Here is a 25,371-nt window from a genome sequence, read left to right on the forward strand (position 1 = left end):
CACCCCTGAATTCCAATAAGATGGGCCTGCATGTTCCGCCTGCTGTAAGCTGGCCCTCTGCCCACAAGTAAAATGTATTGTAGTTCAAGCCAGCAATTATCTCTTTTACTTCCTTCTGTGCTGCTTCTGTTCCCTTTTTCCAAAAACAGATGTGGGTATTCACTCAAGTTCTGCATCTATTCTTTCTCACACCTGCCGGGGCAGAATTTTGACAGAGGTAGAGTTTGAGGAAGCCAGCAGACAACAATCAGATGTAATTTCTTTGAGAGCAGCCTAAAAAGAAAATGTTGATTTTTCAGGAAATGTGGAGTCAGCATCTTGGTCCCCCTCCCTTTTCCCAGGAGCATTTGGTAAATTAAATTAGTTGAACAAAAGGAAATAGCTTTCAAGACATTCAGAAATGCCATATCCTATTTATGACACACAGTCATTACCCAAGGACTGTGATGGCATGCACAATAGCCCTACTTCTATCATTCAAGAGGTTGCTTAGAAAGAGTTTTCAAGAAAACAATGACTTTTCATGTATTCCACCAATATGGTAGTGGTGGTGGTGGTATATTGCCTTTGTATGTTGTTGCTATTTAGAATTTTAGTTCTGCATTGGTTTGGAGTGCTGGGAAAGCAAAGAAAGTGATGTGACAATTGTCATTGGCTGGTGTCCGTTACTCTGGGAGTGGAGAGAGGCAATTAGAGGCTATACCCTCGTCAGATATCATTCACAGAAAATCTAGCAGTAGTGACTTCTCTAACTTCTTGAGAATGCTGTCTCTCTTGAATTTCTGTGCTAAGATTCTGTGCATTCCCCAACCAACCCTATGCTGAACTCCAAGCACTTTTTAGCTCTGAGCATAATGATTCTGGGTCAGACTGCCTGGTGTGAATGCTTACTAAAGGGAGGACCTCCCAGAAACAGCCTCCATTTCCTCATGTGTAAAATGTCCGTAATGAGAGTATCTCACAGGATTGTACTGAGATTTAAATGAGAGAATTCAAAGCAGTTAGCAAAGGTCCTGGTACAAATAAGTGCTCTGGAAATATTAGTTATGACCATTGGCAATTTTCACATATTTTATTGTGCCATGTTTTATACTGTCATCTAAAACTTACATTATTGTAAGGGTCAGGGGAGAGAACCAGAGTATTACTGAGACCCCTTCCAGGGATTCTATTTAATATTTCATATGATGGTGCCTTCTTCCCCACACAGATATGAGGACAGAGATGGTGTTGTCTGTTCTGTTTGTCTGTGTTTCAAATCCTCCACTGCACCACGCAGTGTTCTGCACATAGTAGGTACTCAGGAGACATCCAGTTTGTCTCCTCATCCGCCCAGTCTCTGCACTGAAGCTGTATAACCTGATGCCGAGTCTAGAAGTGAAGCAATGCTTTTGCTGACCCTGGGTAGGCCCAGTGGCACAGGGCATCCTCCCACTGGGCCACCTGATAGAGTTCACCCAGTGAAACATCCTTGCTCCTGGGTTCATGTTAGAGCCTGGCCACTAGCTGTTTCCAGGAGCAAGTTACTTTACCTCATTCATTCCCGTTTTCCTGGTTTATCAAATGGGGAGGCTGCATGGGAGGCAGTTTGGTGTGGTAGGAAGGGTTTGGAGTTGAGTGGATCAGAGTCTATCTGCCATTTTCCAGGTGCATAACCCTAGGTAAGCAAATTAACATCTCGGGTCCTCAGTTTCCTCTTCTGTAAAGTCAGGATAATGGTGCCTACTAGGCAAGGGTGTTATGGGGATTATGATAATATATTAACCGTGCTAGCACGTAATAGGTGCCTGATAAGGTTCCTGTCTTTCTCAAAAATAAATTAATATTAAAAATCTCATACCTCCTTCTTCACACACGTGCTTCGAGAAAAGGATCTGATTTGGCTCGTTTCACACTCCAGTATAAACGAGTGAAAAGGTACTTAAGGCTCTGGTTTTCAGATTGTTACAGAGAACTCCAATGAGTTTCAGGGAGGTTACAAGCATTTAATTCGTATTTATTTAATTCATTTTTTGTGATAAATATTTACACTATCCTGAAGTGTAATAAAGAACAATCCATACATATGTAAGTTATATACCAAATTTTAATGCATTAGATACCATTAATGGCTAATTTGTGCTGTCAGGTTAACTCTGTGAGCACATAGGTGTGTGTGTGTGTGCACACACATGTACATTTGAGTTTCTATAAAAGTGTTCTTTATTAGATAGGGTGCATCTTTGTACTAGTCATATTTTGAAATGCCAATCTGCTCATATACACTCCTACAAATCATACAAAATAAATAAGTGAAGATTAAATGAACTAATACATATCAAGCTCTTAAAGCAGTGCCCAGCCCCTGGTAAGCATTTCATAAATGTTAACTGATATTAGTATTTCAACACACGTGTGCTCCCATCTATTAAAAGCCATGCAAGTCCTCTGGTGCATATGTCTGTCACAGCTTAATAGTCAACTGTACAATTACAGTACTACATGTTACATCGTGATAACACAGAATTATAGATTGTTTCATTGCTCATTTTAAGTTTGGGTTGGTTCTTTCCTGATTCAAAATGTGCTGTACAGCCTTCATTTGCCATTGCAGGGTTGCAATGTTACTTGGTTTACAACTGCAGATAACAGGTCAGCAATAAAGCGGCATCTTAAAATTTGGACTCAACATGCAAAACAAAATTAGGTTGCTTTGAAACTGAGTGAATATCTGAAAGAGAAGGGTGCTGAGACATCCAAAAAGAAATTTAAATGGGACATGATGGGACATCTTAAAATGTTACAAGACGCATTTGAAAAGTACTTTTGGTCATTCAATCCTTCAATAATAATAAGCATTTATTAAGTATGCCAGACACTATGCTAAGTGCTTTATGTACACTATCTTATTTAACCCTTACACCTGTGAAATAGATGCAGTTTTTATAAACATTTTACACATAAGGAAACTGAGACTAAGATTAAGCTACTTGCTTAAGGGTATGAAGTAAGTAAGGGAGCCAGGATTCAAATTATTTATGAATCTATTTGTCAACTCTCCCCAAACTGAGTACTTACCAACTAGTCCTTAATTACTAAGGAATATGAGCAGTTGTTAGATATTGTTAGTGATTGTGTTTTGAAATAAGAAAAATCCTACTATTTGTTAAAGCTTCTGGATCATTTTATTTGAAGAAAATCCTGAGATTATAAGTGCCATAACAAATGGTTAGCTATTGGAAATTACTTCTCTATTTACATCAGGATTTTCTCTCTGATAAAATACAGACATAAATTGTATGCTGTGATGGGTATAAGATTGCAGTCATCATAACTCTTGATTTCATAAATTTGCCTTCATCAAAACAGCCTCATTATTTCCAGTGTTGATTTATATATAAATACATATACATATATGTAACTAATATATATAATTATATTATTTATGTATATAAAGTTCAACATATAAAATTATACTAAATTCTTGTAAAACGCATTTATTTACATATCAGCATTCTATTTAAGATTACATTTGAAAAATAGATTCTACTGCTGAAAATAAATTTGAAAATCTTTGGCATAGAGTACCACCTCTCCCTTGGGTTTTTGCTTTTTAACAAGAGTAAATCCTCTATTTAATTAAACCAAAAGAGTTAGACTCTATTAAGGGATTTCAAGCATGAGTGGACAGGGAGAAGAGGGGTTGGGGGATGTGGGAAGAGAGCCTTTGCACTGTCCTGGAATCATCCCGGGTCAGCGGCCACCTGCTAACTAGCTAGCCCTGCTCCCTGAAGTGATCAGTGCCTTTGCACTTTGTGACTTGGGCTTTGGATTTGAGTTTGGTATTTATTTGACTTCGTACTAAGAGGTTATGTTTCTAATCCCATAATTCCACTTCAAAGAGCCAAAAATTAGGTAGACAGAGGAGGCTGAGTCAGCTCTATGATAGGTTTAAGGCACAAGGGGTCCATGAATAGAACTGTATTTCAGTATAATTGGTTTTCAGTGTATGTATTTTCTGCATTTATAAAAACATTATTCTGAGAAGGAGTCCATAGCCTTCACCAAACTGCTAAAGGGGTCTGTGAGCCCCTAAAAGTTAGAACTCTCTGTGATAGATCTCCTTTTTCTTTCACACAAACATCTAGTGTGGGGCAAAGTATATATCAGAACAGAGAAATGTCCTAAAAACTCTGTATTTTTTACGGATGAAAGATCCAGTGCTCATAGTTGATGGTGCAGGAAACCTACCAAAAAGTGGATATATAGATTTTGACTCCAGATTTTCATAAGAATTGCATCTTCATGAGTAAAAATATAAAACTTCATGCTTTAATCTAACTACCGTTGCTTTTCTATTGCAAGAAGGAAAATAGAACAGCTACAAAAGTGGTAATGCTTGCAATATTGTAGTAAGTATTCTGTTTAAAATGAAACAAAGGAAAAATGCTACAGCAAGCAGCACAATAGCATTAGCCACAAGAGAAATGGGCCTAATAGAATTGTTTTTATCATGGCCCAGGTTAATTATCTACTGAGAGGTACTTGAGATGAATAAATACTATTGCTGTGTTCTCCAATATTCTAACCCACTGTACCTTAAACTGTACTTGAATTCAAGTATACATTCCTAGCCTTTTAAAACCTCTTTGGTAGAATAGAAGTAAGTATCCATAGACTAGAGTGATTCACCCTATGCTTTCTTTAAAAGCACAGCTTCTGAATCAGAATGTGTAATGTAAGCCCAGAAGATATTTATTTGCAGGAGATCCCTCTCATTAGGCTATCAAGTTGGGATAATATGCCACCAAAATACTCAATTTATACAGTCTTTTGACTTCTATCTCTATCTCCAATGATAGTCTGAATAAATCTGTTTATGGTTGGCAACTAAGAGGTCTGAACGTGGCCGTGCCCACTTTAGTGGAAAGAACCACAGACCGAGACAAGAATCAGAGGACTTGGTGCTAATTCTGACTCTACCACTGCGACGTGCTGTTTTCACAGGTACACCATTTAGTTTCTAAAGACTGCGATTCCTCATCTGTACACTGAGAAGACAAACTGGCTTGTTCAGAGTCAACATTGGAGCCACAGCCCTGATTGTGTGACTCCCAGATTAATGCTCCTTTGGTGCCTTGCAGAACCACCAGTCTCTCAGGGGAGACAAAGCAGTGATCAGTGTAACTGATGGATGGCGACAAGCCTTAAGATAGGCCTTAAAGGAGCTGATGGACGTGGCTGAAAGCAGAGGTGGCATGTATTTTAAACACTGGAAGCAATACAAGCAAAGGCAGAGGTGGAGAATAATGAGAGTAATGGAGGATGGCTTAGAGCTTTGCCTAATCATCTTGAATTTTTATAAAAGGAAAAACCAAAAGATGTGGTTAGATGTGTAGGGCCAATTGATGGATGGCTTTGAATGGGCCACTGAAATCTAATTGTGTGATCTCAATCTAGATCCTAAAATGAAGGGCTTAAGGCAGACAGTTTCTGAAATTAGATCACTTTTCCAGATGCTCTAACTGAAGGGCCGCTTTAGAATTCTCCCGAACCATCTCTCTCCCTTGATGTCCTCATTGGTTATTAAACTTTATTTCCTCTCCCTTTGGCTATAAAGAGTTCTTGAATAGCATTATCTCCTGAACTTGTTAAATGTACGTGAAATTGCCTAATTAGAGTTCTACAGGCTGCACCTCTCCCTAACCATTACATACAACTTTCTGTCCCTTCCATATGAATGGCCACTCGGAACTGGCCAGTCCAGCTGGATGGCTGAAATTGCCTCTTAACCCCTCCTACTTTCTGTGCTAATGTTGAATATCCCACTGCTACCTAGGATTCTAGCTGTAACCCCCTCCCTAATCCCCATGTCTCACCTATCTCTCCAATGTGGGTCAAAAGCAGGTCTTGTTGGGGCAAGAGTTATGGAGGCAAAAGAGAAGGATAGAGAAAAAGAGTGGTTGACTCCTTGAAAACACTGTCTGCCCTTCTCCTCCTCCCTGCTCCACACCCCCACACCATCCACTTCCTCATTGCCAATTACCAGCCTCAGCACTGACAGTATAGCCCCCTCCCACAATCTCACCCTCTCACCAACTGCCTATAGTTCCCTCTGCCCACGCAAAGAAATGCCCATAAGACTGTCTTAATCCAAGTGTTTCCTGAAATATGGGTGTGTTTCCAAATTTATCATCTGTTTATGCTAAATGGGAAAAAAAGGAAAAGTTGTGTTTATTTTATAGGCTTTTTTCTTCCTGACTTTTTCCCTCTTTTGCAAGAAGTAAAAACCCTAAGAAAATGTTCAAAGTGTCCTTACTTAGAACAGGAATCACAAAAGTAAGTCCACTGGGGCCAGGCAGGTAATAACCAATGGAAATGACTTAGTGTCAGGACTAGGTCTATATCACTGGAATGCTGAACTGAGAAGGTAGGCCCTCCCTGCAGGAGGCAGTGACTCATCCCTAGCCCTGTGGCTGGGTTTTCAAAAGAAGGTGGAAATTCATATTCATAATTTTGGTGAAATCTCCTGATTTTTAAGTATTTGCTCAGATAATTTATAAAATCCTGTGTAGTTCAGAGAAAGTAGTCTCCAGGCTACACCTGTCTTGTAGGTCAGCAATTTGCAGCTTAGAGTCTTCTAGAATGCTATTACTTTGGTGCAGCTCAGGGTATGACCCTCGACTTTATAGGATTAGAGACTCGATTTTGGCAGAGTTAATCAACCTCTTGGATGCAACTGAACTCACAAGAGACTGATGTATAAACTGGAATGCCACTTTATTTATTCTAAAGAGAGCTATAATGGTCCAACAGACCTGAATTTCAAGTCGGCCTGATCTGATGAACATATTGTGTCCTTATTAAAAGCTATGCAGAAAGCCCAGTCAGAAGGCTGCTTAGTGAACAGAGAAACTGACTAAGGGAATTAGTTGGACGATCCTCATGGTGAGCAGCACCACACATTTATAGTCTGATGCATCCATCTGTGAAGCTACTCCTGCCAAAGGGATATGAATACATCCCCGTGAAGTGAGTGCTTTATGGACACTGAGAAATTCTGACTGTCGGATTCAACTTTTTATAATAAATAGCTACTGTCTGCTTGGACTTGACTATGTGAATTATGTTGCACCATGCTGAACGTCTATCCATGACCACGTTTATCCCATGGAGAGCGATATTACCCCCATCGTACTGAAGAAGAAACTGCAGCTTAGAGAAATTAAGTTACTTTATCCAGTTGTACAGGTAGTAAGCGGTATAGCCCAGATTCAAATTGAGGCCCATCTGATGTTAGAGCCTATGTTCTTACCCACTGCCTTCCTTCCCCACCCCCCCAAAGCCCCAGTAGATAGTTGTATGTCATAGTTGCACATCGTTCTAGTTGCTGTATGTGGGACGTGGCCTCAGCATGGCCGGAGAAGCAGTGTGCAGGTGCGCGCCCGGGATCCGAACCCAGGCTGCCAGTAGCGGAGCGTGCGCACTCAACGGCCAAGTCATGGGGCCGGCCCTGCCTTCCTTTTTACTAATTTCCTGCTGTAAAAGACCACTCACCTTCAGCTGACTCTTGTTTCTTTGATGACGCTAATTAGACTATATTCCTATGTGGGGCCTGGGTCTTTTAAATCTACTTCTACATGGAACTGACCACGCTGATCATGTATTTATTTTTCTGGTTTAAGACTCAGAGTTGGGGATGGGGCGAGGGGAACACATCTCCTTGTCACTACTCTATACTTCCAACCTAAGGGATTATACTACGCAGAGGAGGAGAGAAACCATGGCTGGATGAAACAGGATGCATCAGGAGGAGAGAGAGAAAGATAAGAAAATAGGTGAAGAGGGACCAGTCCCTAATGAAAAGTATTCTTTGGGGATTTCTTGTTGCGATACCCTGCTTCCCTTATCTCCCCATGTTTCCCAAGCTGTGAGAGCCACACAGAGCAAAAGAATTCTCCTTGCCCCATGCCTGGCTGTTAAGATCCCAGATATGTCCGACGGTTTGGGTCAGCTGTGCTATCATCTCACGTGAGCTTGCCTGGGGACCTACCCACTTTGTTTAAGATGTTCCTAAGAAAACTCTTTTCTGAGTTTCAAAATATCCTTTTCCATTTCTAACTTAAAAAACTGATCCTTGTGGAAGGTTATCAGGAGAAGTTGTAAAGAGAAAACATTCATTCACCCAAGAGAGGAGGCTGACCACCAAGAAGATATTATCCCAACATCCTCTTCTCCACCTTTTTAAAAATGTACTCGATACCTGATATTGAATTAGTGTAATATAACCATAATTTAGGGGGAAAGAGGATTGACTCAGCAAAGGACTGGCAAAACTGTAACCCTCTCATTACTGAATTATCATTTAATCCCAAACACTGAAATCCCAGGGGAAGTACCTGTCACCATCCTTCCACAGACTTGGGTTTATTATTCCACTTACTTATAGTCTTAAGTATAGGACTTAGACTTTAATAGAAGAGATAATTCCCCCACAACCTCCATTTTCTAATCTTGAACACTTGCAGGACATCCAGCTGTGCTTTTGCTCCAGGCTGCATTTTGAGCTGAAATGTATTACTGCTCAGGAAACTGCACGTGAAGTAATAGCCAGCACTTCTGAGTGCTTCTCTGTGTTGGGCATGGTGTTAAATACAATATACAGGGATTATCTCATGTAATCTTCACGGTACTCCTACAAGTTAATTACTATGACTAATTTCATTTTATATTTGGGGAAACTGAGGAAAATTGGTTAAATAAATTGCCCAAAGTGCACAGATAAAGGTCAAAGGGTCATAATTCAAACTCAGCCAGTCTGACTTCCAAGTTGGGACTCTTAATCCTTATTCTATACTACCTCCAGGTAGCTTTGAGGATGGTGATTTTGACTTGCATCAGAGCAGTAGATCTGGGACTCAGCCAAAAATTGCCTCCTCGATGACCAAGGAATTTGATGGAGAAATTTCTCTGCCTTGGTCTGGGAATAGAAGTAAAAGATCACACTACTTAATAAGAGACTACATTAACTCAAGGATTAGAACAAGACGAAGAGCTAGTACTTTTCCCCCTAGCTTTGTTGAGATATAATTGACATATAATATTGTGTAAGTTTAAGGTGTACAATGTGATGATTAGATACACTCATGTATTGTGAAATGATTACACAATAAGGTTAGTTAACACCTCCATCACCTCACATAAGTACCTTTTGTGCAAGTGTGTGTACAGGGAGAACATTTAAGATCTTCTCTCTACAGCTGGCACGTTTAAGATGGACACTTCTCCCAACTGGAGTGTCAACTCCTTTGAGGGCAGGGACCATATCTCCAACATCAAGCCTAGTGCCCGATTTGGTCAGAATCCAATATAAATTTACTGTTGATTTGTGTGTATGTGGTTAATGACTTTGAATAACAACTTGTTAAGGACCTGTGTAATTGAGTTAGGCTGTGTCTAGTTAATGAAATATCATGTACCTCATTTGACTACATTTGTAGAGCACTCCTCTTTTTGGCCATAAAAATGTCTTGCTAGATCTCTTCAGGTAGAATTCATTTTCCCTTCCCCCGAGCATCACTGCATGCTTTTAAAGCTTTGACATGCTATGCCTTGTATTTACTGAGTGACGTCAAAGAGCAGTTGAATAAGTAAAAGGATATATCATATTCTTGAAAAGGAAAAATGATTACAATAAGAATGCCAGTTCTTTCCAAATTAATCTTTATATCTAATGTAATTCCAAACAAAATTCTTATGGGTTTTTTTTGGTTTGTGTGGAATAGCAATTCTTTTCAACTCGCCAGTGTTTACCATCTTGAAAAATAAATGGGCAAAGGCTTCATTTCATTTAATGAAGGTGAACTTTTCATACTACTTATTAAAACATATAATTGCAATAATTATAATAGCATCCTATGGGTAGAAAAATTAACAGACAGATCAATAGAAAAAAAAGTGAGCATAGATATTGACCTTAGTATAAAAAATAACTTAGAATGTAATAAAGGTGACACTCGAAGTCAGCGGGAAAGGGAGGCCTTGTTAGATAAATAGTGCTGAATCATTTGGCTAATGATTTGGGGAAAAAGCATGAAGTTAAATCCTAACCTTATATCCTATACCAAAGAAAACTCCAGATGGATTAAATTAAAGTAAAATGTTAAAAAAGAAAAAAAGAAAAAAATTATAAAAAGAAAATTATTTTTCAAGTTAGTCAAAGAAGATTTTTTGAACGCTGTAACCTCATACAATATTAACAATCCTCATTATAAGAAAAGTCCATATATTGGGCTCCAATCCTAGATCTGACACTAACTTTTATGTGATTTTTTGGCAAATCACTTATACTCCTTGGGCCTTAGTTTGTTCATTTGTAAATTTAGGACATTGGATCAAATCGTCTCTAAGATCTCCTCCAGTTCTGACAATCCATAATTCTGATCGAAATCTGTTTCCTTCGGTTCCCTTCCTTTCCCATTTATGATCAACATATGACATATAAAACAGAAAAGCAGACCAGGTGAACCTGTTTTCTCTTCTGATTGGGGAAATAAAATTCACAGAGGGTATTAATGTTTCTCATTTTCCATTTATGCATTTAACAAAGCATTTGCTGAGTACCTATTATGTACCAGACCCCGACTTGGTGACGCTGATGTGTTATCACTTTTAAGACTCAGAGCACGTCAGAGAGATTATTACTCCCATTTTACAGACAAGAAACTCAGGATCGGAGAGGTTAAGATATATGTCCAAGTCATGTAATTAATATATGGCTCACTCAAAATTTGGACCTATATTTTCTTTTGACAGTCTGATTCAGAGTCTAGGAAAATTATTCCAAGAGAAATTATGCAAAAAGAACAAACTCTTACACACACACGTATTAAGATGATCTACTATTCCTTACAAATCAGAGTTCCTTTACTAGATGAATAATGTGGTATTTTTTTAAATGGACTTAATTTGTATTTGGGGTTAATTCCTTCATTGACTTAAGCAAAAATACCTGAACTAGAAGTGCTCCTAGCCTCCTTTCAGGTTGCTTAGACATCTCTTCCGCAGACTTTACTGATACAGCATAGAAATTATGGCAAAGCCCAGTGGAGTCATTGCAGTGAAAGTCTCAATACTGCTCAGGAAGGGACGCCAGATTAAATAAAAAGAGCCCCAGCAGCTCTGTAGCTGCGTGCCAACCGAACTGCCGGTATGAGGTAAATGAGGACCGAGCTTTACTTCACTCGTGACCCTAGCCGGTATTTAAACCAAAATGCCTAGAGACGGGCACACTTTCTACAATAAGAGAATAAATAGCAATAGCAAAAATAATTATAATAAATGATAAGTCCATTCACAAAGGCTGTCTTAGATCTTAACTGAAAGGACTACCATCTAAACTCATTTTCTCTCGTGCGGTCCCTAGTAAAGGTTAAGACAGTGGATTCTGTCTAAACATCAATTTGCAATATTAACCCTAAGTTCACATAAGAAAAATGTATAGAAGGCAGAGGTACTTTGGTTGCTCCTCTCCTTTCCTTGTCTTGTGACGATGTTTGAGTGGTGGTGTGGTATAATATTCACCAATGTGCAAAAATCACAGGTGTGAGCAACTCAGTCATTTTTTTCCTTCTATGAGATGTAGTAGACGTGTAGGTGAAATGCCAGTACGTTATTATTCTCTAATGATTACTTTTACAGAATTTTAAAATTTCTATTGAAATACTACAAATAAATGCTATTAAATATGTAGAGAAAAAATAGCATTGAGAAATAATTAGATTTCTATTTGTCAGTCTGAATCCATCAGAAAATCCTGAGTCCAGTGTGTTTCAACCTCCTTTGAGGAAAAGCTTTATGTAAAATCAAGTTATCACTTATCTTTTAACTTTGCAGCATAGTCTAAGATTAACAAATTATAGCAAGTGTAGTTGTTAGCTATGTATTAATCCTTTGATCAGTTTTTTCCAAAATGTATTCCAAAGAATACTGGTTCCTTGGAAGGTTAATTAGATATTCCATGGAAGGAGAGTTTTGTGGTCCCATGAATTTGGGAAACATGAGGTTACAGAGTCAGACTGATTTTTATACCATTAGGCCACCTGGAGTCACTAACACGCTGATGTACATTATGAATCTTTAGGAGGAGGATGGCCAGTGCAGTTAAAAATGTTTCCCAAACTTCCTCAGAGTCCTTTTCTGCAGAATAGCTCATAGAGCTATATGCAGAGGAACACAACTTGGGAAATTTTGCTTAAGTGCTGGATTTTATTTTAACTATTTTTAATGGAAAAATTTTTAGACCACATTACATGATTTCCTTCCTTAGTCACATTTTACTGAATTTAATATTTTCTTGGGGGCTTTGAGGTATCATAACAAACTCCACTTTTTTGTGTGTGTGAGGAAGATCAGCCCTGAGCTAACATCCATGCCAATCCTCCTCTTTTTGCTGAGGAAGACTGGCCCTGGGCTAACATCTGTGCCTATCTTCCTCCACTTTATGTGGGACGCCACCACAGCATGGCCTGACAAGCGGTGCCTCGGTGCGTGCCTGGGATCCGAACCCGGGCTGCCAGCAGCAGAGCGCGCACACTTAACCACTACGCCACCAGGCCGGCCCCCACTTTTTTTTTGTTATGTGATGTGCTGTACAGGGCCTGTGAGGTGTGCAGATGCTCACACATCATATTCCATGTGTTCAAAATAATATTTCTTCTGGAGTCTCATCCATGGTCATCTCTAGTCACCACATTCTTTCTGTTCACAATCCCATGGTCACTGCTGCTACTAACTACCCTTTTATCATCCTGAGACCACCTCTAGCTCTGAGAACTGTGACCCAGTGTGTGCCTTTCTTTTCCTTCCGTCCTCCTTTCTTCCTTCCTTCCTTCCTTCCTTCCTTCGTCTCTTTCTCTCTTTCTCTCCTTCCCTCTCCCTCTCTCTCTAATTCTCTCTCTTTTATTTCTGATAATTTATGCTTTCTCTTTTTCTTGATCACTCTTGCTGGGGTTTATCAATTTTATTAATCTTTTCTAAGAATTACTTTTGACTTTGTTAATTTTCTCTATTATTTGTTTTCTATTTCATGGATTTCTCCTCTTATCTTTTTTATTCTCTTCCTTCTACTTATTTTAAGTTTATTTTACTATTCTTTTTTTAAGCTTTTTAAGGTAGAATCTTAGGTCATTGATAATAGACCCTTCTTCTTTTCTAACATAAGCATTTAGACTGATAAATTTCTCTCTAAGCAGTGTTTTAGCTGCATCCCACATATTTTGATATGTTGTACTTTCATAATCATTCAGTTCAAAATTCCCCTAGTGATTTTTTTCTTTCACTAGTGAGTTATTTAGAACTGTGTTAATTTCCAAATATTTGGGGATTATTTTAGTTTGCTCATTCTTCTTGCATTCTAATTTGATTCCATTGGGGTCAGAGAACATACTCTGTAAGATTTAAATCTTTTGAAGTTGATTGAGACTTATTTTATGGCCCAGGATATAATTTATTTTGGTGAATGTTCCATGTACATTTGAAAAGAATGTATATCCCACAGTTGTTGGTTGTAGTGTTCTATAAATATCAATTAGATTAAGGTGGCTGATGGTGATGTTCATATTTTCTATATCCTTACTGATTTTTTAAATCTATTTGTTCTACAAATTACTGAGGAAGAATTTTAAAATCTTCACCTCTGAAGATTTGTCTATTTCTTGCTTTAGTTCTGATAATTTTTGTTTCACATATTTTGTGTTACTGTTATTAGAGGCATATATGTTCATGATTTTTATGTTTTCTTGGCTAATTGACCCTTTGATCCCTCTTTCTCTTTGATAACACTGCTTGTCTTAAAGTCTACTTTGTCTGATATTAATATAGCCCCTCCCTTTTTCTTTTGCTTACTGTTTACATAGTGTATCAATCTTTTCTGTTGTTGTTACTTCAACCTGTGTCTTTAAAATTAAAATTAATCTCTTATAGTAGCATATAGCTTTATTTTGTTTTTAAAATCCAGTCTGATGATCTCTGCTTTTTAATTAGAGTGTTTAGTCCATTTCCATTTAATGTAATTACTGATGTGGTTTGATTCACAACAACCATTTTTCTACTTGTTTTCTGTTTTTCCCATCTCTTTTTTGTTCCTTTGTTTCCTGCCTGACTTAGGGTTATGTGATTTTTAAAATTTTTTAAATACTCTGTTTTATTGGCTTTTTTTTTTTTTGAGGAAGATTGGCCCTGAGCTAACATCTGTTGCCAATCTTCCTCTTTTTCTTTTTTCTCCCCAAAGCTCCAGTACATAGTTGTATATCCTAATTGTAGGTCCTTCTAGTTCTTCTATGTGGGACGCTGCCTTAGCATGGTTTGATGAACAGTGAGTAAGTCTGTGCCCAGGATCCAAACCGGCGAACCCCAGGCTGCTGAAGCAGAATGCAGGAACTTAACCACTATGCCACCAGGCCAGCCCCTGGCTTTTAAACTATACCTCTTTGTATTATTTTTAGTGGTTGCTCTAGGGATTACAATATGCATCCTTAACTTATCAGAGTTCCTTGGAATTAATATTGCACCAGTTCACGTATAATACAAGGAACTTGCAGCTATAGAATTCCATTTACCTCTCAATCCTTTGTGCTATTGTTGTCATGTAATTTACATATTTTGTAAACTTCACAATATGTCATAATTTTTTGCCTTAAATAGTCAATTGTATTTGAGAGAAATTAAGAGAAGAAAAATGTATTGGAGCCGGCCCGGTGGCGTAGTGGGTAAGTTCGCGCATTCTGCTTTGGCAGCCCAGGGTTCGCTGGTTCGGATCCTGGGCGCAGACCTACTCACCGCTTATCAAGCCATGCTGAGGTGGCGTTCCACATAGAAGAGCTACAACTCTGCAACTATGATATACAACTATGTACTGGGGCTTTTGGGAGAAAAAAAGAAAAAGAGGAAGATTGGTAACAGATGTTAGCACAGGGCCAATCTTCCTCAAGAAAAAGGGGGAGATTATTAAAAAAAAGAGAGAGAGAGAGAAGAAAGATATATATAGTCTTTTATATTTACCATAGAGATCTGAGTTTCTATCTTGTGTCATTTTCTGTCAGCCTACAGAACTTCCTTTAAGCGTTTTTTGTAACACATGCCAGCTGCTGATACATTGTCTTCTTTTGTCAAATAAAATTCTGTATATTGCCTTTATATAGAATTTTGTGTTGCCAAGGTTTTTTTTCTTATTCAATGCTTTAACATTCCATCATTTCTGATGAGAAGTCAGCCATAATTTGCATCATTGATTCCCTGTATATAATGGGTCTTTTTTTTTTTTTCTGGCTGCTTTCAAGTTTCCCTCTTTGTCTTTGGCCTCCAGGGGTTTACAATGTGCTCACCTGTGGTTTTCTTTGTGTTCATTCTGCTTGGGTTTCATTGAGCTTCTAGGATCTGCAAGTTTATGTTTTCCAGAAAATCTGGAGACATTTTGCCCATTATTTCTTTAAATATTTTCCTCCAAAATTCTCTCTATCTTCTCTTTCTGGGACTTCAATTACATACAAATTATACAACATGATATTGTCCCATAGGTCACTGAGGATCTATTCTGTTTTAAATATTTTTTCTGTTCTTCAGATTGTATAATATCTATTGATCTTTCTTCAAGTTCACTACCTTTTCTTCTGCCCACTCCAATCTGCTATCAAGCCTATCCAACAGACTTTTCACTTCAGATATTTTACTTTTCAATTCTAGAATTTCCATTTGGTTCTTTTTTTATAGTTTTCATTTCTCTATCAAGATTTTCCATGTGCTAACTCATTGTGATCATATTTTCCTTTAAGTTCTTTAAAATATGTATAATAACAGCTTTAAAATCTTTATCTGCAAATTCTACCCTCTAGATCATCTTGACATCTGTTTCTTTCTTTTTAAGAAAAAAATGCTTTATTAAAGTATGACTGACATACAAAAAGCTGTACATATTTAAGGTATACAACTTGATGAGTTTGGAGATAAGCATACACCCATGAAACCATCTCCACAATCTATACCATAAACCTGTCCATTACATCCAGGGTCTATTTCTACTGACGACTATTTCTCCTGCGTGGACAACATTTTCCTGTTTCTTTGTACATACAGTAACTTTTTATTGTTATGGACATTATAAATGATGTGTTATAGAGACACTGAATTCTGTTACCTTGCTCTCTAATGTGTTGATTCTTATTCAAGTAGGCAGTTATGTTGGATAGACTCAAATTCCAAACTCTGTCCTTCATGAGTAGCCGTTGAAATCACTGCTCAGTTTTTTCAAATCATTAACTGTTGCATCTTTGCTGGGTTCCTTAGAATCTCTTCCATATATGTGTAGCTCAAAGGTCAGCCAAGTATTTGTGTGACATTTATTTGCAAATTTTGGATCCCTGCCTTGCCACTTCCTCCTTTCTGGGATTCTCCCTCATTTTCAGCCTTTATGACAGCCATAAACTCCATCCTCTTACTTCTTAACCAGCAAGACTGTGCCTTTCTTCTTGAATTATAGCCATTCCACGTCTCATGGACTGAGAAGTACTTCCAGGCCGGAAGTCACACACACATAAATCTCAACTGTTTCAGTTCTCTTCTTTCAAGATTAGTTCCCTTCTAGCTTCTGCCTGTTTTCAATTTATCTCAGTACTTCAAATAGTTGTTTTTTAAAAAATATTTAGCCAGGGTTTATAATTGTTATCTTCAGGAGGGTAGTCTGTTAAAAGCTACTCCACCATTACCACAAGGGTAACTAGGGCATTATTTACTCTTGCCATTGTATTACCTTTATCAAAAAGGAAAATATTTGCTATTAATATGTCTATGTTAATTGCTTCTTCCCAATAAATCTTAAATGGTTATATTTTTTAAAACATTCTTTTGCTCTATTCCTTCTTTAAATGAGATAAGACAGAATTAGATGAGTTCTGAATTTTGTAATGCCTTCAAGGTACTATACAAATACCATATATGTTGTAAATGTAATAAGAGAAGTACAAGAAACGTTATAGGAACTCAGAAGAGGAAGAGATCAGAGGTGATTTCCTAGAGAAGGTTACCTTTAAGCCAGTTGTTAAAAGGTGACAGGAATTCAGTAGCCAGAGCTGAGAGAGAGAGAACATTCTAGAAGGAACATTACAAGGAATGCCAAAAAGTGGGAGGTTGGAGGCTCAAGACTTACTGGTTACAGCTATAAGTATAATTTATAACTCAAAATTAATACTTAAAAGTTCATGATATGAACATACTGCTATACACAACAATATGGGTAAATCTCACACCAATTTTAAAAGAAAAAAGGCAGATACAAAAGAATACATATGGTAATAATCCATTTATGTAAAGTTCAAAAACGGAAAAATGATAATTGGTAATAGAATTCAGAACAGTGGTTACTTTGGGTTATAGGAGTGGCGGGGAGGGAGCATGAGGGGGCCCTGGGGTCCTTGCAATGCTGTACTTCTTGTTCTGGATGCTGGTTACCCACAGTGTCCACTTTGTGAAAATGTATCAACTGATGACCTGATGATTGGTGCCTTTTCAAAAATTAATGTTATACTTCAATAAAATATTTATGTAAAAGAATAAATAAAACCCAATTTCTAGTGTGAAAAAAAGTTTATGTTGTGCATCTCCTATATTAATTCATTAATTCCTCACAACAGCCTAATGGACGGACGATCAGTGCTACTGCATTTTATATGGAATTTGATTATATACATTTGAAATACCATGATGTAAAATAATAACAATAAATTATTGCTTTCTACACAAAGTTTGAAATAATTCAAATCCTCAAATTTAAAAAATAAAACAAAATTTCATGTGTTTTCAAAGCTGGTGCAGTCTGAGTAATTTAAGATATATTTATGCTGAAGTTTCCGCAGACAGGTACCACTTGAGTAAATAAAAATACCCTGTAATACCTAGGATACGAGTTCAGCAAATGTAACAAATAACAGTAGGTTAAACAGGACAGTAATGTTCTCTTGTGTCACGGTTTGAGCATAAGCAGTTTGTGGCTGATATGGCAGCTCTATAGTGTCAGGTACCTATGCACTTTCCCTTTTATTGCTCTGTCCTCCTGAACAGGCAGTTTTCCATCTTGTGATCTAAGATGGCTGCCATGCTGCCACCATCATATCTGTATTCCAATGAGTAAAATCACTACGATTCCTACACTACTGGCCAGAATCTTGTCACAAAGACATATAAAGCTACAAGGGAGGCTGGGAAATGTAGTTCCTGGCTGGGTAGCACATTAAAGTTTGGCCAGCAGTCTTTGCCATCTTCCATTCTTTGCTTGGCTGTCTTGAATTATGTGAGTTCAGAATTATGAAATGCCTCCAGAAACAGATTCTTTACATAAAATTCAGCTGCCCCGTAGATAAGAATATCCCTATTTTACAGAAGATAAAACTGAGACTCGGAGAAGTTAAATGACTTACCCCCGGCACATTGCTGATTAAATGGCAGAGCTAGGACTCGAATCCATTGCTCCAAGCCCAGGATTTTTGCTTTTATGCTACAGAGGCCTCTCCAGGGAGTTTTTATTCTAGCTTCAAGAATGCTGGTAATCCTTAGCCTGAAAGAAAGTGGGACTCCTACTCTATCTAAGCCAAATGGCATTGGGAAAGGAGAGAGAAAGAAGACAGAGTGGTAGGACTTGACTGTGAGGATAGAGGACGAGAGCTGGCGACCTGAGTTGTGTTTGGCTCTAAAGGTTTAAGAACTCAGGAAGCAAGAAAATACGGTAAAAAGCACTGGGCCAGGAAGCAGTGATGTGCATTTTTAGTTCTGCCCCTGAACTAAAAGGCAGATTAGGTGTGCGCCCTCGCTATTTTTCCTTCCCAATCTTTAGTTTCCCCATCCATAATATGGGGAGGAGAGTTGGGGCAGGGTTGCAGAAAAAAGTCGTGCAGGTTGCACACAAGTTTTTAAATTCATTAAGCAGAAGATTCCGGAGCAGAGTAGGGAGTACAGCATAACTCCAATCCTAACCCGTCTCTACCCCTCAGAAATACTACTGGTAAATTATCAAAATATTGGAATTCTCAGAAATACCACAAAATCTGGAGAGAAAACAATCAAGCAGGAATCCCTTTTTCCCTTCTGACAAGGGGACTTGGAAGAAACAGGTGAAATTGGAAAGTAGTGTGTCTGATCCTTCCTGAGAAAAGTGAAGTCTACAGGACTCCACGGAAACATTCCAAAGCCCCTGGGGAGGGGGTAGGGAGGAATGGCTTCATCCTCAACTAGGCAGAGCTAATCCTGGTATAGGATGTTCATCAAAATCTCAGGAGAGGGAGGAGGGCCTACATATTTTAACCAAGACTGCAAATGTCCTAAAACGAAGGCTCCCTCCACCCCTGCCCTCAGGTAACAGAAAGCCTAGAATACCCAGATCTCAGGTGTTGCTGGGAGAGAAAACACACTGCTGCCAGGCGATGGGGGAGGAGATACTACATCAGAGCAAGTAGAATGTCTGGGCAGAGCTGCCCAAGTATGCACAAGGGGAGAAGAAATGATACAGTGACTATACTGATTTATTATCTAAATGTCAGTATTTCACCCACTGCTAACAAAAGAAAATGAGGGGAAGGAGAATCATGGGCTGCAAAAGACAAAGCCTAACCTAGAAAAAAACATAACTCAAGGAACAGAAGGAATTTTCTCACAATTTCTTCACATTATAGCACAGCTTGATGGGAACATAAATTAAGGAAAACTAGAGTTCAGCCATGAGATGATAAAATATCAGAATGAGATAAAAAGGGAGGTTGCAGACATAAGGAAACAAATTGAATACCAAAATACTTTATGCAACTAATAAATAAACTATAAATAGAACAGAACAGACACTGCTGAATATTGACATATTGATGTGGAGAAAAGACTGTAAGCATAGTAAATGCAGAGGAAAAGATAAAGGAAATTAATTAGAAGCTAATAGATATGCATATTAGTTTGTTACAGGCTAAGCTGCTGTAACAAAGAAATCCAAAAATATAATGCCTTAAATAAATTAGTTTATTTCTCACTCACAAAACAGTCCACAGGTGAGAAGTCCAAGGCTGGCAGGACAGCTCTGCTCCATGAGGTCGCCCAAGGTATGGTTCCTTCTATCTTGATGCTCCATCTCCTCCTCATTCGTGTGGTTACAGGTTGAAGCTGGCTCCTCTCCACCCCCATGTTTCAGCCAATAGGAAGGATAAAGAGAGTCCAGGGCAAGCTCTCTAAGGAGATGACCCAGAGGTTATACATATCACTTCTGCTCACGTCTTATTGGCCTGAATCTGGTCACATGTCCACATTTAGCCACAGGGGATACTGGGAAACGTAGTCTGTAACTGGACAGCCATGAACTCAGCTAAAACTCAGGGTGTTCTATTCTAAAAGGAACAAGGAGAGAATGAATAGTTAGGTACCACAGTATGAAAGATAAAGATGAGCCAACATTGAATGACACTTGGTGTTCCTAAAACAGAGAACTCAGCAAATGAAAGCAAAGATGTACTGATGATATAACGTAAGAAAATTTTCTAGAAGTGAAGAAAGAACTAAATCTGCAGGTGGAAAGAAAATATTGAATCCCAGGAAAATTCGATTTAGAATATTTAACATAAAGGTATTTCCTAGTTAAACACCTGAACTTCAAAGACAAAGAATGCTTCAGACATTCAGGCAGAAAGAAAAATCATCTACAAGGGGCAAAAAATCAGGCTGGCATCAGATTTCACAATACTCATTGTAGAAGACAATGGTGCAGTGACTACCAAGTTTTGAGAAAAGAAAAGATGACCCCATGGGGCCAGCCCCGTGGCTTAGTGGTTAAGTGCACGTGCTGCGCTACTGGCGGCCCGGGTTCAGATCCTGGGCGCACACCGATGCACCGCTTCTCCGGCCATGCTGAGGCCGCGTCCCACATACAGCAACTAGAAGGATGTGCAACTATGACATACAACTATCTACTGGGGCTTTGGGGAGAAAAAGGGAAAAAAAGGAGGAGGATTGGCAATAGATGTTAGCTGAGGGCCCATCTTCCTCAGCAAAAAGAGGAGGATTGGCATGGACGTTAGCTCAGGGCTGATGTTCCTCACAGAAAAAAAAAAAAAAGAAAGGATGACCCTAGACATAATTCAGATATAAAGGCTTAGGGAAGTAAAACAACCACGAACACTTGTTGGAAAGAACTGCTTGATAACCAAAGCCAGCCAATGAAGAAATCAATCAAAATAAAGAACTCAAGCATTGAGAAGCCATGAAGGACTGTTGGTGAGCGTTGGGTCCATTTACATGTAGAACTAATACTAAACAGTCAGAGCAATTATGGTTTCAGAACAGAATGTGAAGATCATAAATCTGGACAATGTAAATATAATAATATGATCAAAAATTGGGAGGTAAGGGAGAGGAGATGGGAGCAGCAAGAGAGTTCTAATGTTCTCATCTTTTGAAGCTGGGATATGTTATCCAAAATAAAAAGGTGGTAAAAAAAATCTAAATGTTTTTCATAATCACCTTTAATTATGGAGCAGGGTCCACAAACTATTGCCTGAGGGCTGACCACCTGTTTTTGTAAATAAAGTTTCATTGGAACACAGCGTCACCAATTTGTTTACATATTGTTTATGCTGCTTTTTTAATTTTTATTTTTATTTTTTTGGTGAGGAAGATCAGCCCTGAGCTAACATCCATGCTAATCCTCCTCTTTTTGCTGAGGAAGACCTGCTCTGAGCTAACATCCACTGCCAATCCTCAAAGCCCCAGTAGATAGTTGTATGTCATAGTTGCACATCCTTCTAGTTGCTGTATGTGGGACGCGGCCTCAGCATGGCCGGAGAAGCGGTGCATCGGTGCGCCCCTGGGATCCGAATCTGGGCCGCCAGTAGTGGAGTGCGCGCACTTAACTGCTAAGCCACCAGGCCGGCCCTATGCTGCTTTTTTTAACAACAGATCTGAATAGCCTAAAATATTTACTCTCTGGCCCTTTAAGAAAAAATTTGCCAATCCTTGCAGAAGAATCTTTTTTAACTCACAGGAATCTTGTGGTAAAGAAATATTTCTTTGAGGTTTAATAATTTGTTGGGTTTAATTCAGCCTTTTCTCCTATTAAATTCATGTCAAATTAAGTATAATAATGTAATATAAATCCTATTTTTATAAAACGATCTATCAATCATTCCAGAGATGTCAGAGATAATGGATCACCTAATGATATTTGGCATGGTTTCTTAAACTTTCATCTTTGCATTTTTCTGCATTATTTGAAATCTTTATAATGAGCATATATCATTTTTACCAGAATAATAAAATAGAATGGTTTTTCTATTTGAAAACACTGGAAGCAAATATACCAAGATATTAAGAATGATTAATTCTGGCTGACGGGAATATGATTGCTGTTTTCTTCTTTTAGCTTTTCTATATTTTTTATATTTTGAAAAAATTTTGAGCTATTACAGAAGGTTTAGGTGTAGAGTGATCAAATTTTGGAAATAGTAATGAAGTACCGGATATAAGGGACGTTGTTCTATTTATAATATGATCCTTTTATAATATTATGTTCCATATCATATTATACAAACTACAAAGCATGGTTCCAGCATAAAATATAAAGCATGACATGAAGGAGAAGTCAGGAGCAGGTGATGTTCGACTTCTCTTAGGCAATCAGTACATTCATAAAGCTGCTTTCTTTCATTTGCGTTAATCTCAACCTTCCGGTCCAGTCTCATCCCCCACCCCACCCTCCTAATACACACACCATACTCCAGCCACATAGAGCTCCTCACTCCCAATAAAATCTTCATGCATTTGTATGCTATTTTGCTTTGTCGTCACCATTATTTCTACCCGTAATTGCATCCTCAACCTTGGCTGCGCATCAGAATTGTCTGGGGAGCTTTATAAAAATATCGAGGCCCGGGCTCCAGCCCAGCTGTTCAGATTTAATTGCCCAGGGTTAGGGCCCAGGCAGCGGTATTTTTAAAAGCTTCTTGAGTGATTCTAATATATAGCCAGGGCTGAGAGCCATTGCAAAGCCTTCTGCGATACCAGCAGGCAGAGATAATTACTCCCTCTTCTGCACTCCCATACCCCTTAGCTTTTCCATTGCTCATGAAATTTAATGCTTATTGTTTTTAAGTTAATGTTATATAGTAAGTGCTCAGTAAATTGTGAAGGTTGGTACATTCCTTCTCCCTCGAACCAAGCTATGCACTACCAAGTGTAACCCTCCCTTCCTACACACACACACGCACACACACACGGACACACACACACCATTCACTGCCTGTTCAGCATAGCCCTTGGGTCTGGCTTTTACATTGTTGAGATTGATACAACTGAAAGAATTACAGAAACCAGCATTATGAATGTGCAGACTGCCTAATGGAATCCAAATATCACCTGCCTTCCACCCTCTCCTTTGTGTCTTCCTTTCCATTGTGTTTTATGATAGATCCTGCTACTTTAGCTTTCAAAAGCAGGTTGTCAGGTGTACTTTGTCAAAGGCTTTCAGAAAATCCAGATAAATGATGCTGTGTGCCCCTCAACTGCCAAACCTATATTTTACATCTTCACAGTGCTTGACAATTTTATTTAAGTTGAATCTTTCTTTCTTCCTCCGATTTACCTTTGCCTCCCTGACCCTGAGATCAATCAGACCAGTGGAGACTCTGCCATTTTTGGTACTGAATATCCCCAGCTATGTCTAGGCCATGTCTGGAGTACAGTACACTGGGTGATTATCTCAGCCTCCCTGATTGGGAGGAGACCGTGGAAGCTACTCATGCCTGGAGGTGAGGTGGGGAGAGGAGAGCTGAGGATGAGGAAGAGTGACCAAGGCGGATCAGCAAGATGGGAGTTCCATAATAACACCGTGTGCATATGAGCACCTCACCCTCATCAAGGCAAGGCCATAGCACCCCGCTTTCCTCTTCCAACTCACCTGAAAGGAAACAGACTGCACTTACAGTCCACTCTTTCCTGTTGAAAGTCCTATTTACAGTCATTTTAAACTGTCCTCACCAAACATCATCAAAAGGCTCAGTGTTCATGGGATGGTCGCTGCTTATGGTTCCCCTTAAGTACCACATCCTGGTGGGGGCGTCTTCACAGCTTTGTTCACACAGACATTTCTCAGCCAATAGATATTTATTTTGTAAAGTGATTCCCCCCTGCCGGCTTGACGAAACTTTCCCTTTCTTTTTCCTTGGTCACCATGACCTTGATGAGCAGTAGGATGGGGTACAACTGAGTCTGATGGCAAAAATTTCACTAATGTAAAATCAGATTAATCTTAAAATTGCATAATCTGTGTATATCTAGTATACTGTGTGACCTGAAACAAATCTACTAACCTTTCTGTCTTAGTTCTTTGTTAGTTAAATAGCAAATGGTTACCTAGTTCCCTTAGAAGTTATGCAAATTATTAATGTTTGGAAAATCACTTGAAAATTTAAATCAGTCTATAAATACCAAACAGTTTCATCTTCCCTGCTGAGAGGGCCCAGGTAATTCATAACCTCCTATAATAAAGGTAAAAATAGTGTACTTGGGCTATACAATTAAATGTGATTTATATGCAATATACATAATCTTTAAAAATCTAGAAACCATTTAATAGAAACAATTCATATTTCATAACTATAATAAAAGCATTTTATGACTTTAGGAAAAGTAATTATTTACTGTAACTGATCTAGACATCATATCTTTAAGCATTTCTGAGAGCTGCAAGAGTTCATCGTTAACCTGTTAATGTTGACTGATATATTTATCTTTAAATTCTCCCAGTTCCTTTTTTTTTTTTTACCCTCAAAACTCTAATATGCATTTCCTGGGAAATTTGCCTGTACAAAACTTTGCTGTATTCAAAACCTCCTCTGTCAAGATTTAGCACTTTTATATAGAAGTCATTAAAATTGAAGAAAATCTTAATAGTTCCTTTATTAACTACTATACTGACTTTGCATAATGGAAATCACAACATGTTAATTGGATTTAATTAACTATTTTAAATTACACAAACTCCTGACAGTAGACAATAGCACAGGGTACTCATGAGCAATAAAATTGGAGCTGATATTGCTCCTTTATTAAAACTTAATGAAACTATTCATAATCTTATTTATTGTTTACAAGACGAAAACTGTGTTCATTTCAAAAGCAAAAATGTCTGCTGAAAACAAATTTTTGATCATCTAGGTGAAGGTTCAGAAGTTAATAAAAGGGTCCACCACTTCCAACCTCACGGTTCTGCCAGCTTCTCATCGCACAGATCCCTATTTCACCCCCATACCGGTCTTACAAGAAGATGCCAGTAAAGGTTAGTGATTCAATAACCATTTCATGTGTTCAGGAATGTGT

General features: G+C 38.4%; 1 protein-coding gene across 1 annotated transcript in view; it reads left to right on the plus strand.

The window, feature by feature from the left end:
* Positions 1-25,371, plus strand: part of IQCH (IQ motif containing H) — a 193,694-nt gene that overhangs the window by 37,579 nt on the left and 130,744 nt on the right. The window contains exon 6 of the mRNA XM_058541925.1: positions 25,210-25,330. Within this exon, the coding sequence (XP_058397908.1) occupies positions 25,210-25,330 (121 nt within the window). The remainder of the gene's footprint in view (positions 1-25,209; positions 25,331-25,371) is intronic.

This window comes from Diceros bicornis, chromosome 5 (genome assembly GCF_020826845.1).
Source record: "Diceros bicornis minor isolate mBicDic1 chromosome 5, mDicBic1.mat.cur, whole genome shotgun sequence".
NCBI classification, from domain to species: Eukaryota; Metazoa; Chordata; class Mammalia; order Perissodactyla; family Rhinocerotidae; genus Diceros; species Diceros bicornis.